General features: G+C 42.7%; 1 protein-coding gene across 2 annotated transcripts in view; it reads left to right on the forward strand.

The window, feature by feature from the left end:
* Nucleotides 1-20,247, forward strand: part of ahnak (AHNAK nucleoprotein) — a 32,147-nt gene extending 11,900 nt beyond the window's left edge. Inside the window, exons 6-7 of one of the 2 annotated variants that reach the window (XM_080900601.1) lie at nt 66-354; nt 1,630-20,247. In XM_080900601.1, coding sequence (XP_080756727.1) covers nt 66-354; nt 1,630-19,325 — 17,985 coding nt within the window. In that variant the 3' untranslated portion in view covers nt 19,326-20,247. Of the gene's footprint in view, nt 1-65 lie in introns of both variants that reach the window. The other variant, XM_080900600.1, reaches the window with a different exon arrangement.

Below are 20,247 nucleotides of genomic sequence, written 5' to 3' on the forward strand. Positions count from 1 at the left end.
GAAAGCTAGTGGACTAAAACAGGGTGTGCTGTAACACTTGCATGTTTGTGTCATTCAATCAACAGAGTGGGGATGATGAAGATTATAAGCGAATATACACAAGAAAGATAAAACCAAGGCTGAAATCTGAAGACCTTGCAGAGGGAGTGGATGTTCGCACGGAGCGGCACAGCAGCACAAGCAGCGATGGCAGCACAATTACTACCATCACTCGTCGTATCACTACTTACACAGTAGATATGCCAAGTGGCATAAGTGAGCAACTTGAACTTTCAAGCCCAGACGTCAAAGGGCTAAGGCACGAATCTGGAGATGGATCTTCTCATATCAGAATCTCACATGGCAGCCCTTCAGGTAAAATGGGAGCAGAAGAAGGTGTTTTTGAGTCAGGCGACATAACTTACACTGGGCCAAATATCACTTCCACTGTGACACGCTGGGGCAATGGTGGGGTTCAAACTACAACGCATATAGGAGAGGAAAAAGAAAGAAGTGATCTTAGATTTAAGGTTCCTAGCTTTGGAGTAACAGGTAGTAAATGCCATGAAGGCACTGAAACTTCAAGAGGGAGTAGTGAGCAAGGAGATGAAAGTGTTCAGGATTCAGAAATGACTGTGACACTAAGAGACAACAAAAACACTGCTGGCAGCCATGTTACAGCTGGGTCAGGGGGTGCTGGGATAATTTCAACTGACGAAAACGGAGGGTCGGGTAGACTGTCTTTACCAGGAAAAGGAATGAAAATTTTGACTGCAACCACAGAGAAAACACAGATGGGAAGTTCAGACAGTACTTTAGATGAGAGGACAAAAGTTAAGATATCTGGAATTACAATCAGTCCCCTGCAGACGAAAGGATCAGGTAGTACTGACATTCCACATATCAGAATAGGAGGGTCGACAGATACTGGTGCAAATTTGAAAGATGGCAGGATAGAAAAATCAACAATAACATTAGATAATGTTACCTCGGGACTTTCTTCAAAAAAATCTGAACTGGTCATCAAAGGAGCCGGTGTTCAGATCAAGGGCCCCAGAGCCAACACTGAAGGGTCAGTTTTGAGTGTAAGACATTCAGAGTCTGAAAGTGACATCGGAAGTGCTGAAATCAACTCTAATATTCAAATCAAACTCCCAACAACTGATAGCAAATACAAAATGGATGTTAATGTTCCATCCATATCTGGGCTGAACAAGGTTGAGGGAAAAGGTGATTTAACTGGTGAGAGAAAAACAGCAGGACTGAAATTTGACATTAAAGGTTCAAATACAGACACTGAGAGGAAAGAGGGAACAAACGCTCATGTACAAATTCCTGAAGCTGACATTAAAGCAATAAAACCTTCTATTGACAGTAAGGATGTAAAAATTAAAGGACCCAGTGTTGATATTAAAAGAACACAAGTAAATGTCACAGTGCCTGCTGCAGAATTTGGAGTTCCAAAAGCAGAGCGTCTAGATGTTGATCTAAAACTTTCCAAATCCAAAACTGACACCAAAATACCTAAAGTTGAAAATAAAGCAGGGATAAAAGGGGAGATAAAAACACACGAGATTGATGTCAAAGGTCTAGAGATAAACCTTCCCAGGACTGGTATTGATGTTAAAGCACCTGATTTTGATATTACAGGACCGCAAGTGGACACAGAAGACCTTGATGTGAATCTCAAAGGATCAAAAATAGAACTACCATCATTGTCGGGAACTAAACTGAAAGATTTGGACATGAGTGTGAAAGGTCCCAAAATGAAGGGAAATGTTGATGTACCAAACCTTGAGAGGGATATAAAAACTCCAAAAATGAAGATTGAAGGAAAAGAAATTGACAGTGAAGGCCAAACCAGTGGACTTATTATGTCCAATATTAAAATGCCATCTCTTTGCATAAAAGGTCCAAAGCCTGAAGGTCAGGATGTGAATATTAACCTTTCCAAGACTGAAATTAATGTTAAAGCACCTGAAGTCGATGTATCATCATCACGGGGACCCAAATTGGAGGAGTTCAACAACACTGTAAAAGGGCCAAAACTCAAGGGAGATGTTACTGTATCAGCTCCAAAGATTGAGGGAGACCTACAAGCTCCAAAAGTGGACATTGAAGGAAGATATGTTAATATTGAGGGCCATAAAGGAGGACTTAAAATGCCCAAAGTTGAAATGTCATCCTTTGGTGTGAAAGGTCCAAAGGTTGAAGGTCCAGATGTTGATGTCAGCCTTCCTAAAGGTGATATTGAAATCAAAGCACCCAACATTGATATTAAAGGAGCGGACATTGATGTTGAGGGTCCGAGTGGAAAGATCAAAGGACCACAATTCAAGATGTCAGGTATATCCGGGCCCAAAGTTTCCATGCCTGATGTGGATTTCAATCTGAAAGGCCCCAAAGTTGAAGGTGAGGTGGATATTCCAAAGATTGAAGGAAAAGTGAAAGCACCGGGAGTTGACATTGAGGGACCGAAAGTTGACATCGAAGGTCCAAAAGGTGGATTTGAAATGCCCAAAATTAAAATGCCAACATTTGGCTTTAAAGGTCCAAAGGTGGAGGGTCCAGATGTTGACATAAACCTTCCCAAAGCTGATGTCAATATCAAAGCACCTGAAGTTGATATTAGAGGACCAGAAATAGAAGGCCCTGATGCCAAACTCAAAGGACCCAAATTCAAACTGCCATCACTGTCAGGACCCAGCCTACCAGATTTTGACATTAATTTGAAAGGCCCAAAACTCAAGGGAGATGTTGATGTGTCCGCTCCAAAGATTGAGAGAGACATAAAGGCACCCAAGGTGGACATTGAGGGACCAGATGTTGACATTGAGGGCCACAAAGGAGGACTTAAAATGCCCAAATTCAAAATGCCAGGCTTTGGTATGAAGGGTCCAAAAGTTGAAGGTCCAGATGTTGATGTCAGCCTTCCTAAAGGGGATATTGACATCAATGCACCCGACGTTGACATTAAAGGAGGAGACATTGATGTCGAGGGTCCGAGTGGAAAGATCAAAGGACCAAAATTCAAGATGTCAGGTATGTCCGGGCCTAAAATTTCCATGCCTGATGTCGATTTCAATCTGAAAGGCCCCAAAGTTGAAGGTGAGGTGGATGTTCCAAAGATTGAAGGAAAAGTGAAAGCACCGGGAGTTGACATTGAGGGACCAAAAGTTGATATTGAAGGTCCAAAAGGTGGATTTGAAATGCCCAAAATTAAAATGCCAACATTTGGCTTTAAAGGTCCAAAAGTAGAGGGTCCAGATGTTGACATAAACCTTCCCAAAGCTGATTTCAATGTGAAAGGACCTGAAGTTGATATTAAAGGACCAGAAATCGAAGGCCCTGATGCCAAACTCAAAGGACCCAAATTCAAACTGCCATCACTGTCAGGACCCAGCCTACCAGATTTTGACATTAATTTGAAAGGGCCCAAACTCAAGGGAGATGTTGATGTGTCCGCTCCAAAGATTGAGGGAGACATAAAGGCACCCAAGGTGGACATTGAGGGACCAGATGTTGACATTGAGGGCCACAAAGGAGGACTTAAAATGCCCAAATTCAAAATGCCAGGCTTTGGTATGAAGGGTCCAAAAGTTGAAGGTCCAGATGTTGATGTCAGCCTTCCTAAAGGGGATATTGACATCAAAGCACCCGGCGTTGACATTAAAGGAGCTGACATTGATGTCGAGGGTCCGAGTGGAAAGATCAAAGGACCAAAATTCAAGATGCCAGGAATATCTGGGCCTAAAATTTCAATGCCTGATGTGGATTTCAATCTGAAAGGCCCCAAAGTTGAAGGTGAGGTGGATGTTCCAAAGATTGAAGGAAAAGTGAAAGCACCAGGAGTCGACATTGAGGGACCAAAAGTTGACATCGAAGGTCCAAAAGGTGGATTTGAAATGCCCAAAATAAAAATGCCAACATTTGGCCTTAAAGGTCCAAAGGTGGAGGGTCCAGATGTTGACATAAACCTTCCCAAAGCTGATGTCAATGTCAAAGGACCTGAAATTGATATTAGTGGACCAGAAATAGAAGGCCCTGATGGAAAACTAAAAGGACCCAAATTCAAACTGCCATCACTGTCAGGACCCAGCCTACCAGATTTTGACATTAATTTGAAAGGGCCCAAACTCAAGGGAGATGTTGATGTGTCAGTTCCAAAGATTGAGGGAGACATAAAGGCACCCAAGGTGGACATTGAGGGACCAGATGTTGACATTGAGGGCCACAAAGGAGGACTTAAAATGCCCAAATTCAAAATGCCAGGCTTTGGTATGAAGGGTCCAAAAGTTGAAGGTCCAGATGTTGATGTCAGCCTTCCTAAAGGGGATATTGACATCAAAGCCCCTGAAGTTGACATTAAAGGAGTGGACATTGATGTCGAGGGTCCGAGTGGAAAGATCAAAGGACCAAAATTCAAGATGCCAGGGATATCTGGGCCTAAAATTTCAATGCCTGATGTAGATTTCAATCTGAAAGGCCCCAAAGTTGAAGGTGAGGTGGATGTTCCAAAGATTGAAGGAAAAGTGAAAGCACCAGGAGTCGACATTGGGGGACCAAAAGTTGATATTGAAGGTCCAAAAGGTGGATTTGAAATGCCCAAAATTAAAATGCCAACATTTGGCCTTAAAGGTCCAAAGGTGGAGGGTCCAGATGTTGACATAAACCTTCCCAAAGCTGATGTCAATGTGAAAGGACCTGAAGTTGATATTAGTGGACCAGAAATCGAAGGCCCTGATGCCAAACTAAAAGGACCCAAATTTAAACTGCCATCACTGTCAGGACCCAGCCTACCAGATTTTGACATTAATTTGAAAGGGCCCAAACTCAAGGGAGATGTTGATGTGTCCGCTCCAAAGATTGAGGGAGACATAAAGGCACCCAAGGTGGACATTGAGGGACCAGATGTTGACATTGAGGGCCACAAAGGAGGGCTAAAAATGCCCAAATTCAAAATGCCAGGCTTTGGTATGAAGGGTCCAAAAGTTGAAGGTCCAGATGTTGATGTCAGCCTTCCTAAAGGGAATATTGACATCAAAGCACCCGAAGTTGACATTAAAGGAGCAGACATTGATGTCGAGGGTCCGAGTGGAAAGATCAAAGGATCAAAATTCAAGATGCCAAGTTTATCCGGGCCCAAAATTTCCATGCCTGATGTAGATTTCAATCTGAAAGGCCCCAAAGTTGAAGGTGAGGTGGATATTCCAAAGATTGAAGGAAAAGTGAAAGCACCGGGAGTTGACATTGAGGGACCAAAAGTTGACATCGAAGGTCCAAAAGGTGGATTTGAAATGCCCAAAATTAAAATGCCAACATTTGGCTTTAAAGGTCCAAAGGTGGAGGGTCCAGATGTTGACATAAACCTTCCCAAAGCTGATGTCAATATCAAAGCACCTGAAATTGATATTAGTGGACCAGAAATCGAAGGCCCTGATGCCAAACTCAAAGGACCCAAGTTCAAACTGCCATCACTGTCAGGACCCAGCCTACCAGACTTTGACATTAATTTGAAAGGGCCCAAAATCAAGGGAGATGTTGATGTGTCCGTTCCAAAGATTGAGGGAGACATAAAGGCACCCAAGGTGGACATTGAAGTACCAGATGTTGACATTGAGGGCCACAAAGGAGGACTTAAAATGCCCAAATTCAAAATGCCAGGCTTTGGTATGAAGGGTCCAAAAGTTGAAGGTCCAGATGTTGATGTCAGCCTTCCTAAAGGGGATATTGACATCAAAGCACCCGACGTTGACATTAAAGGAGCTGACATTGATGTCGAGGGTCCGAGTGGAAAGATCAAAGGACCAAAATTCAAGATGCCAAGTTTATCCGGGCCCAAAATTTCAATGCCTGATGTAGATTTCAATCTGAAAGGCCCCAAAGTTGAAGGTGAGGTGGATATTCCAAAGATTGAAGGAAAAGTGAAAGCACCGGGAGTTGACATTGAGGGACCAAAAGTTGACATCGAAGGTCCAAAAGGTGGATTTGAAATGCCCAAAATTAAAATGCCAACATTTGGCTTTAAAGGTCCAAAGGTGGAGGGTCCAGATGTTGACATAAACCTTCCCAAAGCTGATGTCAATATCAAAGCACCTGAAATTGATATTAGTGGATCAGAAATCGAAGGCCCTGATGCCAAACTCAAAGGACCCAAGTTCAAACTGCCATCACTGTCAGGACCCAGCCTACCAGACTTTGACATTAATTTGAAAGGGCCCAAACTCAAGGGAGATGTTGATGTGTCCGTTCCAAAGATTGAGGGAGACATAAAGGCACCCAAGGTGGACGTTGAGGGCCCAGATGTTGACATTGAGGGCCACAAAGGAGGACTTAAAATGCCCAAATTCAAAATGCCAGGCTTTGGTATGAAGGGTCCAAAAGTTGAAGGTCCAGATGTTGATGTCAGCCTTCCTAAAGGGGATATTGACATCAAAGCCCCCGACGTTGACATTAAAGGAGCTGACATTGATGTCGAGGGTCCGAGTGGAAAGATCAAAGGACCAAAATTCAAGATGCCAAGTTTATCCGGGCCCAAAATTTCAATGCCTGATGTGGATTTCAATCTGAAAGGCCCCAAAGTTGAAGGTGAGGTGGATATTCCAAAGATTGAAGGAAAAGTGAAAGCACCGGGAGTTGACATTGAGGGACCAAAAGTTGACATCGAAGGTCCAAAAGGTGGATTTGAAATGCCCAAAATTAAAATGCCAACATTTGGCTTTAAAGGTCCAAAGGTGGAGGGTCCAGATGTTGACATAAACCTTCCCAAAGCTGATGTCAATATCAAAGCACCTGAAATTGATATTAGTGGACCAGAAATCGAAGGCCCTGATGCCAAACTCAAAGGACCCAAGTTCAAACTGCCATCACTGTCAGGACCCAGCCTACCAGACTTTGACATTAATTTGAAAGGGCCCAAAATCAAGGGAGATGTTGATGTGTCCGTTCCAAAGATTGAGGGAGACATAAAGGCACCCAAGGTGGACATTGAAGGACCAGATGTTGACATTGAGGGCCATAAAGGAGGACTTAAAATGCCCAAATTCAAAATGCCAGGCTTTGGTATGAAGGGTCCAAAAGTTGAAGGTCCAGATGTTGATGTCAGCCTTCCTAAAGGTGATATTGACATCAAAGCCCCCGAAGTTGACATTAAAGGAGCTGACATTGATGTCGAGGGTCCGAGTGGAAAGATTAAAGGACCAAAATTCAAGATGCCAAGTTTATCTGGGCCTAAAATTTCAATGCCTGATGTGGATTTCAATCTGAAAGGCCCCAAAGTTGAAGGTGAGGTGGATATTCCAAAGATTGAAGGAAAAGTGAAAGCACCGGGAGTTGACATTGAGGGACCAAAAGTTGACATCGAAGGTCCAAAAGGTGGATTTGAAATGCCCAAAATTAAAATGCCAACATTTGGTTTTAAAGGTCCAAAGGTGGAGGGTCCAGATGTTGACATAAACCTTCCCAAAGCTGATGTCAATGTCAAAGGACCTGAAGTTGATATTAGTGGACTAGAAATAGAAGGCCCTGATGCCAAACTCAAAGGACCCAAATTCAAACTGCCATCACTGTCAGGACCCAGCCTACCAGATTTTGACATTAATTTGAAAGGGCCCAAACTCAAGGGAGATGTTGATGTGTCAGTTCCAAAGATTGAGGGAGACATAAAGGCACCCAAGGTGGACGTTGAGGGCCCAGATGTTGACATTGAGGGCCACAAAGGAGGACTTAAAATGCCCAAATTCAAAATGCCAGGCTTTGGTATGAAGGGTCCAAAAGTTGAAGGTCCAGATGTTGATGTCAGCCTTCCTAAAGGGGATATTGACATCAAAGCACCCGACGTTGACATTAAAGGAGCAGACATTGATGTCGAGGGTCCGAGTGGAAAGATCAAAGGACCAAAATTCAAGATGCCAAGTTTATCCGGGCCCAAAATTTCAATGCCTGATGTGGATTTCAATCTGAAAGGCCCCAAAGTTGAAGGTGAGGTGGATATTCCAAAGATTGAAGGAAAAATGAAAGCACCGGGAGTCGACATTGAGGGACCAAAGGTTGACATTGAAGGTCCAAAAGGTGGATTTGAAATGCCCAAAATTAAAATGCCAACCTTTGGCTTTAAAGGTCCAAAGGTGGAGGGTCCAGATGTTGACATAAACCTTCCCAAAGCTGATTTCAATGTCAAAGGACCTGGAGTTGATATTAGTGGACCAGAAATCGAAGGCCCTGATGCCAAACTCAAAGGACCCAAATTTAAACTGCCATCACTGTCAGGACCCAGCCTACCAGACTTTGACATTAATTTGAAAGGGCCCAAACTCAAGGGAGATGTTGATGTGTCCGTTCCAAAGATTGAGGGAGATATAAAGGCACCCAAGGTCGACATTGAGGGACCAGATGTTGACATTGAGGGCCATAAAGGAGGACTTAAAATGCCCAAATTCAAAATGCCATCCTTTGGTATGAAGGGTCCAAAAGTTGAAGGTCCAGATGTTGATGTCAGCCTTCCTAAGGGGGATATTGACATCAAAGCCCCCGAAGTTGACATTAAAGGAGCAGATATTGATGTCGAGGGTCCGAGTGGAAAAATCAAAGGACCAAAATTCAAGATGCCAAGTTTATCCGGGTCGAAAATTTCAATGCCTGATGTGGATTTCAATCTGAAAGGCCCCAAAGTTGAAGGTGAGGTGGATATTCCAAAGATTGAAGGAAAAGTGAAAGCACCGGGAGTTGACATTGAGGGACCAAAGGTTGACATCGAAGGTCCAAAAGGTGGATTTGAAATGCCCAAAATTAAAATGCCAACATTTGGCTTTAAAGGTCCAAAGGTGGAGGGTCCAGATGTTGACATAAACCTTCCCAAAGCTGATTTCAATGTGAAAGGACCTGAAGTTGATATTAGTGGACCAGAAGTCGAAGGCCCTGATGCCAAACTCAAAGGACCCAAGTTCAAACTGCCATCACTGTCAGGACCCAGCCTACCAGACTTTGACATTAATTTGAAAGGCCCAAAACTCAAGGGAGATGTTGATGTGTCCGTTCCAAAGATTGAGGGAGATATAAAGGCACCCAAGGTGGACATCGAGGGACCAGATTTTGACATTGAGGGCCACAAAGGAGGACTTAAAATGCCCAAATTCAAAATGCCAGGCTTTGGTATGAAGGGTCCAAAAGTTGAAGGTCCATATGTTGATGTCAGCCTTCCTAAAGGGAATATTGACATCAAAGCCCCCGAAGTTGACATTAAAGGAGCTGACATTGAAGTCGAGGGTCCGAGTGGAAAGATCAAAGGACCAAAATTCAAGATGCCAAGTTTATCCGGGCCCAAAATTTCAATGCCTGATGTGGATTTCAATCTGAAAGGCCCCAAAGTTGAAGGTGATTTAGATGTTCCAAAGATTGAAGGAAAAGTGAAAGCACCAGGAGTTGACATTGAGGGACCAAAAGTTGACATCGAAGGTCCAAAAGGTGGATTTGAAATGCCCAAAATTAAAATGCCAACATTTGGTTTTAAAGGTCCAAAGGTGGAGGGTCCAGATGTTGACATAAACCTTCCCAAAGCTGATTTCAATGTGAAAGGACCTGAAGTTGATATTAGTGGACCAGAAATCGAAGGCCCTGATGCCAAACTCAAAGGACCCAAATTTAAACTGCCATCACTGTCAGGACCCAGCCTACCAGACTTTGACATTAATTTGAAAGGGCCCAAACTCAAGGGAGATGTTGATGTGTCCGTTCCAAAGATTGAGGGTGATATAAAGGCACCCAAGGTGGACATCGAGGGACCAGATGTTGACATTGAGGGCCACAAAGGAGGACTTAAAATGCCCAAATTCAAAATGCCAGGCTTTGGCATGAAGGGTCCAAAAGTTGAAGGTCCAGATGTTGATGTCAGCCTTCCTAAAGGGAATATTGACATCAAAGCACCCGGCGTTGACATTAAAGGAGCAGACATTGATGTCGAGGGTCCGAGTGGAAAGATCAAAGGACCAAAATTCAAGATGCCAAGTTTATCCGGGCCCAAAATTTCAATGCCTGATGTGGATTTCAATCTGAAAGGCCCCAAAGTTGAAGGTGAGGTGGATATTCCAAAGATTGAAGGAAAAGTGAAAGCACCAGGAGTTGACATTGAGGGACCGAAAGTTGACATCGAAGGTCCAAAAGGTGGATTTGAAATGCCCAAAATTAAAATGCCAACATTTGGCTTTAAAGGTCCAAAGGTGGAGGGTCCAGATGTTGACATAAACCTTCCCAAAGCTGATTTCAATGTCAAAGGACCTGAAGTTGATATTAGTGGACCAGAAGTCGAAGTCCCTGATGCCAAACTCAAAGGACCCAAGTTCAAACTGCCATCACTGTCAGGACCCAGCCTACCAGACTTTGACATTAATTTGAAAGGCCCAAAACTCAAGGGAGATGTTGATGTGTCCGTTCCAAAGATTGAGGGAGATATAAAGGCACCCAAGGTGGACATCGAGGGACCAGATTTTGACATTGAGGGCCACAAAGGAGGACTTAAAATGCCCAAATTCAAAATGCCAGGCTTTGGTATGAAGGGTCCAAAAGTTGAAGGTCCAGATGTTGATGTCAGCCTTCCTAAAGGGAATATTGACATCAAAGCCCCCGAAGTTGACATTAAAGGAGCTGACATTGAAGTCGAGGGTCCGAGTGGAAAGATCAAAGGACCAAAATTCAAGATGCCAGGGATATCTGGGCCCAAAATTTCAATGCCTGATGTGGATTTCAATCTGAAAGGCCCCAAAGTTGAAGGTGATTTAGATGTTCCAAAGATTGAAGGAAAAGTGAAAGCACCAGGAGTTGACATTGAGGGACCAAAAGTTGACATCGAAGGTCCAAAAGGTGGATTTGAAATGCCCAAAATTAAAATGCCAACATTTGGTTTTAAAGGTCCAAAGGTGGAGGGTCCAGATGTTGACATAAACCTTCCCAAAGCTGATTTCAATGTGAAAGGACCTGAAGTTGATATTAGTGGACCAGAAATCGAAGGCCCTGATGCCAAACTCAAAGGACCCAAATTTAAACTGCCATCACTGTCAGGACCCAGCCTACCAGACTTTGACATTAATTTTAAAGGGCCAAAACTCAAGGGAGATGTTGATGTGTCCGTTCCAAAGATTGAGGGAGATATAAAGGCACCCAAGGTGGACATCGAGGGACCAGATGTTGACATTGAGGGCCACAAAGGAGGACTTAAAATGCCCAAATTCAAAATGCCAGGCTTTGGCATGAAGGGTCCAAAAGTTGAAGGTCCAGATGTTGATGTCAGCCTTCCTAAAGGGAATATTGACATCAAAGCACCCGAAGTTGACATTAAAGGAGCAGACATTGATGTCGAGGGTCCGAGTGGAAAGATCAAAGGACCAAAATTCAAGATGCCAAGTTTATCCGGGCCCAAAATTTCAATGCCTGATGTGGATTTCAATCTGAAAGGCCCCAAAGTTGAAGGTGAGGTGGATATTCCAAAGATTGAAGGAAAAGTGAAAGCACCAGGAGTTGACATTGAGGGACCGAAAGTTGACATCGAAGGTCCAAAAGGTGGATTTGAAATGCCCAAAATTAAAATGCCAACATTTGGCTTTAAAGGTCCAAAGGTGGAGGGTCCAGATGTTGACATAAACCTTCCCAAAGCTGATTTCAATGTGAAAGGACCTGAAGTTGATATTAGTGGACCAGAAATCGAAGGCCCTGATGCCAAACTCAAAGGACCCAAATTTAAACTGCCATCACTGTCAGGACCCAGCCTACCAGACTTTGACATTAATTTGAAAGGGCCCAAACTCAAGGGAGATGTTGATGTGTCAGTTCCAAAGATTGAGGGAGATATAAAGGCACCCAAGGTGGACATTGAGGGACCAGATGTTGACATTGAGGGCCACAAAGGAGGGCTTAAAATGCCCAAATTCAAAATGCCAGGCTTTGGTATGAAAGGTCCAAAGGTTGAAGGTCCAGATGTTGATGTCAGCCTTCCTAAAGGGGATATTGACATCAAAGCCCCCGAAGTTGACATTAAAGGAGTGGACATTGATGTCGAGGGTCCGAGTGGAAAGATTAAAGGACCAAAATTCAAGATGCCAGGAATATCTGGGCCTAAAATTTCAATGCCTGATGTGGATTTCAATCTGAAAGGCCCCAAAGTTGAAGGTGAGGTGGATGTTCCAAAGATTGAAGGAAAAGTGAAAGCACCGGGAGTCGACATTGAGGGACCAAAGGTTGACATCGAAGGTCCAAAAGGTGGATTTGAAATGCCCAAAATTAAAATGCCAACATTTGGCTTTAAAGGTCCAAAGGTGGAGGGTCCAGATGTTGACATAAACCTTCCCAAAGCTGATTTCAATGTCAAAGCACCTGAAGTTGATATTAGTGGACCAGAAATCGAAGGCCCTGATGCCAAACTCAAAGGACCCAAGTTCAAACTGCCATCACTGTCAGGACCCAGCCTACCCGACTTTGACATTAATTTGAAAGGGCCCAAACTCAAGGGAGATGTTGATGTGTCAGCTCCAAAGATTGAAGGCGATATTAAAATCCCTGAAGTAGATGTCCACGGTCCCAAGATGGACATTGGCTCTCCACAGGGAAAATTTTCAGGGCCCAAGGTAAAGTTTCCAACAATAAGTGGACCCAAAATGTCCCTGCCAGATGTTGACATCAATTTAAAGGGACCAAAGTTGAAAGGAGATATGAAGGGGGATTTTCAACTATCAAAACCTGAAATTGAGGGACCAGATGCTTCAATTGATATTCCAGAAACTGGTTCAAAGAAAATGAAATTCAAACTGCCAAGGTTTGGTTTCAAGGGTCCAAAGCTAAATGCACCAGACAGTGAGTTGAAATTGCCACAAGGCGACATCAACCTCAAAGGAAAAACTGGCAGCCTTGAGGGTGTTGACCTTGATTTGGAACTGTCTACACCAAAAGCCAAAGGATCTAAATTCAAAATGCCAAAATTTGGATTTAAAAGTCCAAAAGTTGAAGGTCCAGATGCTGATATAAATGTTTCAACACCTAAGACTGAAATAGAGACACCGGAAGTGAAAATAGAAGCACCTGATATTGACGTTGAGGGTCCAAGTGGGAAGATCAAAGGATCAAAATTCAAGATGCCAAATATCTCAGGACCAAAGATTTCCATGCCAGACGTAGATTTCAAACTAAAAGGTCCTAAATTTGAAGGTGATGTTGATATACCAAAGGCTGAAGGAAAGATAAAGGTACCTAAGGTGGATATAAAAGGCTCAGAGATTGACTTGGAAGGCCCAAAAGGTGGACTGGATATGCCCAAAATTAAAATGCCAACATTTGGTTTCAAAGGTCCAAAGGTTGAGGGTCCAGATGTTGACATAAACCTTCCCAAAGCTGATGTCAATGTCAAAGCACCTGAAATTGATATTAGTCTACCAGAAGTTGAAGGCCCTGATGGAAAACTCAAAGGACCCAAGTTTACACTGCCATCACTGTCAGGACCCAGCCTACCCGACTTTGACATTAATTTGAAAGGGCCCAAACTCAAGGGAGATGTTGATGTGTCCGTTCCAAAGATTGAGGGAGACATAAAGGCACCCAAGGTGGACATCGAAGGACCAGATATTGACATTGAGGGCCACAAGGGAGGACTTAAAATGCCCAAATTCAAAATGCCAGGCTTTGGTATGAAGGGTCCAAAAGTTGAAGGTCCAGATGTTGATGTCAGCCTTCCTAAAGGGGATATTGACATTAAAGCCCCGGAAGTTGACATTAAAGGAGCAGACATTGATGTGGAGGGTCCGAGTGGAAAGATCAAAGGACCAAAATTCAAGATGCCAGGTATATCCGGGCCAAAAATCTCCATGCCGGATGTGGATTTTAACTTGAAAAGTCCTAAACTTGAAGGTGACATCAAAATTCCAAAAATGCAAGGAGAAATAAAGGTACCGGAAGTAGATATCGAAGGTCCAGAGTTTGATGCTAAGGGCCCCAAAGGTGGATTTGAAATGCCCAAAATTAAAATGCCAACATTTGGTTTCAAGGGTCCAAAGGTGGAGGGTCCAGATGTTGACGTAAACCTTCCCAAAGCTGATTTCAATGTGAAAGGACCTGAAGTTGATATTAGTGGACCAGAAATCGAAGGCCCTGATGCCAAACTAAAAGGACCCAAATTTAAACTGCCATCACTGTCAGGACCCAGCCTACCCGACTTTGACATTAATTTGAAAGGGCCCAAAATCAAGGGAGATGTTGATGTGTCCGTTCCAAAGATTGAGGGAGACATAAAGGCACCCAAGGTGGACATTGAGGGACCAGATGTTGACATTGAGGGCCACAAAGGAGGACTTAAAATGCCCAAATTCAAAATGCCAGGCTTTGGTATGAAGGGTCCAAAAGTTGAAGGTCCAGATGTTGATGTCAGCCTTCCTAAAGGGGATATTGACATCAAAGCCCCCGACGTTGACATTAAAGGAGCAGACATTGATGTGGAGGGTCCGAGTGGAAAGATCAAAGGACCAAAATTCAAGATGCCAGGTATATCTGGGCCCAAAATCTCAATGCCTGATGTGGATTTCAATCTGAAAGGCCCCAAAGTTGAAGGTGATTTAGATGTTCCAAAGATTGAAGGAAAGTTCAAAACACCTGAACTTGACATCAAAGGTCCCCAGGTTGATATTGAAGGTCCAAAAGGTGGATTTGAAATGCCACATATTAAGATGCCATCTTTTGGCTTTAAAGGTCCAAAGGTGGAGGGTCCAGATGTTGACATAAACCTTCCCAAAGCTGATGTCAATATCAAAGCACCTGAAGTTGATATTAGTGGACTAGAAGTTGAAGGGCCTGATGGAAAACTGAAAGGGCCCAAGTTCAAACTGCCATCACTGTCAGGACCCAGCCTACCAGATTTTGACATTAATTTGAAAGGGCCCAAACTCAAAGGAGACGTTGATGTGTCTGCTCCAAAGATTGAGGGAGACATAAAAGCACCCAAGGTGGACATTGAAGGACCAAATATTGACATTGAGGGCCACAAAGGAGGACTTAAAATGCCCAAATTCAAAATGCCAGGCTTTGGTATGAAGGGTCCAAAAGTTGAAGGTCCAGATGTTGATGTCAGCCTTCCTAAAGGGGATATTGACATCAAAGCACCCGACGTTGACATTAAAGGAGCTGACATTGATGTCGAGGGTCCGAGTGGAAAGATCAAAGGACCAAAATTCAAGATGCCAAGTTTATCCGGGCCCAAAATTTCAATGCCTGATGTGGATTTCAATCTGAAAGGCCCCAAAGTTGAAGGTGAGGTGGATATTCCAAAGATTGAAGGAAAAGTGAAAGCACCGGGAGTTGACATTGAGGGACCAAAAGTTGACATCGAAGGTCCAAAAGGTGGATTTGAAATGCCCAAAATTAAAATGCCAACATTTGGCTTTAAAGGTCCAAAGGTGGAGGGTCCAGATGTTGACATAAACCTTCCCAAAGCTGATTTCAATGTGAAAGGACCTGAAGTTGATATTAGTGGACCAGAAATCGAAGGCCCTGATGCCAAACTCAAAGGACCCAAGTTCAAACTGCCATCACTGTCAGGACCCAGCCTACCAGACTTTGACATTAATTTGAAAGGGCCCAAACTCAAGGGAGATGTTGATGTGTCCGTTCCAAAGATTGAGGGAGACATAAAGGCACCCAAGGTGGACATTGAGGGACCAGATGTTGACATTGAGGGCCACAAGGGAGGACTTAAAATGCCCAAATTCAAAATGCCAGGCTTTGGTATGAAGGGCCCAAAAGTTGAAGGTCCAGATGTTGATGTCAGCCTTCCTAAAGGGGATATTGACATCAAAGCCCCGGAAGTTGACTTTAAAGGAGTCGATATTGATGTGGAGGGTCCGAGTGGAAAAATCAAAGGACCAAAATTCAAGATGCCAAGTTTATCCGGGCCCAAAATCTCCATGCCGGATATGGATTTCAATCTGAAAGGCCCCAAAGTTGAAGGTGAGGTGGATATTCCAAAGATTGAAGGAAAAGTGAAAGCACCAGGAGTCGACTTTGAGGGACCGAAAGTTGACATTGAAGGTCCAAAAGGTGGATTTGAAATGCCAAAAATTAAAATGCCAACATTTGGCTTTAAAGGTCCAAAGGTGGAGGGTCCAGATGTTGACGTAAACCTTCCCAAAGCTGATTTCAATGTGAAAGGACCTGAAGTTGATATTAGTGGACCAGAAATCGAAGGCCCTGATGCCAAACTAAAAGGACCCAAATTTAAACTGCCATCACTGTCAGGACCCAGCCTACCCGACTTTGACATTAATTTGAAAGGGCCCAAACTCAAGGGAGATGTTGATGTGTCCGTTCCAAAGATTGAGGGAGACATAAAGGCACCCAAGGTGGACATTGAGGGACCAGATGTTGACATTGAGGGCCACAAAGGAGGACTTAAAATGCCCAAATTCAAAATGCCAGGCTTTGGTATGAAGGGTCCAAAAGTTGAAGGTCCAGATGTTGATGTCAGCCTTCCTAAGCGGGATATTGACATCAAAGCCCCGGAAGTTGACATTAAAGGAGCGGACATTGATGTCGAGGGTCCGAGTGGAAAGATCAAAGGACCAAAATTCAAGATGCCAAGTATATCTGGGCCCAAAATGTCCATGCCAGATATGGATTTCAATCTGAAAGGCCCCAAAGTTGAAGGTGAGGTGGATATTCCAAAGATTGAAGGAAAAGTGAAAGGACCGGGAGTCGACTTTGAGGGACCGAAAGTTGACATTGAAGGTCCAAAAGGTGGATTTGAAATGCCCCACATTAAAATGCCAACATTTGGCTTTAAAGGTCCAAAGGTGGAGGGTCCAGATGTTGACATAAACCTTCCCAAAGCTGATTTCAATGTCAAAGGACCTGAAGTTGATATTAGTGGACCAGAAGTCGAAGGGCCTGATGGAAAACTGAAAGGTCCCAAGTTCAAACTTCCATCACTGTCAGGACCCAACCTACCAGACTTTGACATTAATTTGAAAGGCCCAAAACTGAAGGGAGATGTTGACGTGTCCGCTCCAAAGATTGAGGGAGACATAAAGGCACCCAAGGTGAACATTGAGGGACCAGATATTGACATTGAGGGCCACAAGGGAGGACTTAAAATGCCCAAATTCAAAATGCCAGGCTTTGGTATGAAGGGCCCAAAAGTTGAAGGTCCAGATGTTGATGTCAGCCTTCCTAAAGGGGATATTGACATCAAAGCCCCGGAAGTTGACATTAAAGGAGCGGACTTCGATATCGAGGGTCCGAGTGGAAAGATCAAAGGACCAAAATTCAAGATGCCAGGTATTTCCGGGCCCAAAATCTCCATGCCTGATGTGGATTTCAATCTGAAAGGCCCCAAAGTTGAAGGTGAGGTGGATGTTCCAAAGATTGAAGGAAGAGTGAAAGCACCGGGAGTTGATATTAGTGGACCAGACCTTGAAGGTCCTGATGTAAAATTGAAAGGGCCAAAGTTCAACCTTCCATCACTTTCAGGACCAAGTCTACCAGACTTCGACATTAATTTGAAAGGCCCCAAAGTTAAGGGAGATGTCTCAGCTCCAAAGGTTGAGGGAGACATCAAAGGCCCCAAGATGGATATCCAAGGTCCAGAGATTGACATTCAAGGACCCAAAAGTGCACTTAATATGCCCAGTATTAAAATGCCATCTTTTGGTTTGAAAGGTCCAAAGGTTGAGGGTCCAGATGCCGACATACACCTTCCCAAGGCCGATATCAATGTAAAAACACCGAAAGTTGATATTACAGTGCCTGAAGTTGAATGTTCCTATGCAAAACCAAAAGGACCCAAAATGAAACTTCCATCATTGTCTGGACCTAAGTTGCAGGGCCCCGACATTAACATTAACATTCCCAAACCCAACAATGAATTTAAAACATCCGATATTGGAATTGACCTAAAAGGGCCTAAAGTTAAAGGTGAAGTGGATGCATCGGTGCCCATGTTTGAAAGTGACATAAAAGGTCCAAATGCTAACATCTCTAATGATGATGAAAAGACTGCTGTTACCTTTCCTAAGTTTAAAGGTCCTAAGTTTGCAATGAAAACCCCAATTCTCGAAGAGTCTAAATCCAATATCAAGATGCCCAGTACAGCACCAAAAAGTCTCAAAACAGAAGTTAGTTTCCCAGACACTGACGCAAGTGTTGATGCCCCTGATATTGACATCAATGTAAAAGGGAAAAAAGGAAAATTTAAACTTCCAAAAGTTAAAGGAAAGGCAAAGAAACCTGATGTTGACATAGAAACACCATCAACAGAAATCAATGCAGACATAACAAACAGTTATGCTAAAGGAACAAAAACAAAGAAGTCTCGGTTTGGAAAGCTTCATTTTCCTGATGTAGAATTAGATATAAAATCACCAAAACTAAAAGGAGATGGATCTTTATCTGCCATTGATGGCTCTGGCAGTCATAGTGCAAATGTTAACTTGGAAGGGTCGAACATGAAAGTAAAATCTTCTAATATTAAAATGCAAAGCGGGACTGATTCAGAAATAAACGCAAGTGCTTCAGGAGGAAGTGCAAGTGGTGGCCTTCAGTACCCAGAGGGTAAAGTCACATTTACCAAAATCACAATGCCAAAGTTTGGCATTGTGTTGCCACAGGTGGAAACCAAAGAAAGTGGAGGAAATATTGAATCAGAACCTGCAGCTAGTGTAGACATCAAGACAGAATCTCCATCTATTAGTTGCCAAGTCAGTTCTCAAAATATTGAGGTTCCCAGTCCAGAGCTGAGACAAGAAGGCAAAGTTAAGGTAAAGATGCCAAAAATTTTTGGCAAATCAAAAGCGAAGGGCAGTAGCGTAAGTGACCTTCACGGATCAGAGGCAGAATTAAGTAGCAGTGGAAAAGCAGGTAAGACCTCTAAAGAGCTAAGTGTACATTCTGGGGAAATGATGGGTGGAAAAATAGAATTAGAGGGTGATCCTGGACTGGGTTTGTCAACTAAAGGCAAATCGGCCTCACTTGATCTTTTTAAGAAATCAAGACATCGATCTTCCTCTTTCAGTGATGAGGGGGGAGTTAGTTCTCCTTCAGCTCAATTAGAGGCTGAAGGTGGTGACATTTCTTTAGATCTCGGAAGCAAGGTCAAGGGAAAGAAAGGCAAGCTTAAGTTTGGTACTTTTGGAGGTTTTGGTTCAAAGTCAAAGGGCTCATATGAAGTGACACTGGGAGATGACAGTGAAGCACGAATGGAGGGGAGTGCAGGTGTTTCGCTACCTGCTAAAAAATCAAGACTGTCTTCATCCTCTAGCAGTGATAGTGGTTCAAGAGGTGGTTTCAGGTTCCCCAAAGTTGAGCTATCAGTTTCACCCACAAAGTGATAAAGAGACAAATTAAAACCTCAATTGCAACCAAATGTTTTCTCCTAATATTGAAAATTGCTCTTTGTTTCTTTAAAACCTAAGGAGACATGCACAATCATCTCAGTGTGGTTAATTATGAATATCTTTTAGTAATCAAACAGAAGTGCATGAGATTGTTTAAAATCCCTTCAAACTGTAAATAAGATTAATTTGTAATAATAAATATTGTTTTTTGTATATAGTCCAGATTTAATAAATATATGCCATCTCACATCAATAGTTTGTTACAGGGTTTTCTCACTGTGTTCTTTTTCATTCTATTAAATAAATGTTAATGAATGGTTGTGGTATATTTGTGTCCAGGGGTCTATTGCACAGAACCAATATGTTTTTTTTAAAGATTAAAATGTTGTTTATTCACTCAAATACAGTTACCTTTTTAAGTAGGGAGTGATTTTATTTTCAAACTTTAATAATATATAATCAGTAAGTAAAGATGCCTTTTTATAACACATTGTAAAGAGTGATAATGTATATACCAATACTGCAACTGTTTTTACATTTTCAAGTGCTGTCAGTAGTATTCTGTTCATTTTAAACAAAATGTATTTGCTTAAATTTGCCGTTTACCACAAATATTCATTTGGTTCAGTTATTTTAAACAGGATCTCTTTCCTAATCATGTGTTATTGTCACTCATTAATGGTCTGTTTAATGATTTTATTTCATTCTGTCACTCTCTCTCTTTGTATACACACCATATGCTTGCATTAAGTGTCACAAATAGTACCCCCTTGATGTTAATTTGTTTGCATACAAATTCTTTGTTGATAGACAAAGAAATAGTATTGACTAGATGCAAGAGAGATCATTATTTGGGTCTATTTTTTTGTGTGCAATCTGCCAAATAAACTAAATAAAAAAACTTTTTGAATTCAAA

The sequence above is a fragment of the Rhamphochromis sp. 'chilingali' genome, assembly GCF_963969265.1.
Source record: "Rhamphochromis sp. 'chilingali' genome assembly, chromosome: 13".
Lineage (NCBI taxonomy): Eukaryota > Metazoa > Chordata > Actinopteri > Cichliformes > Cichlidae > Rhamphochromis > Rhamphochromis sp. 'chilingali'.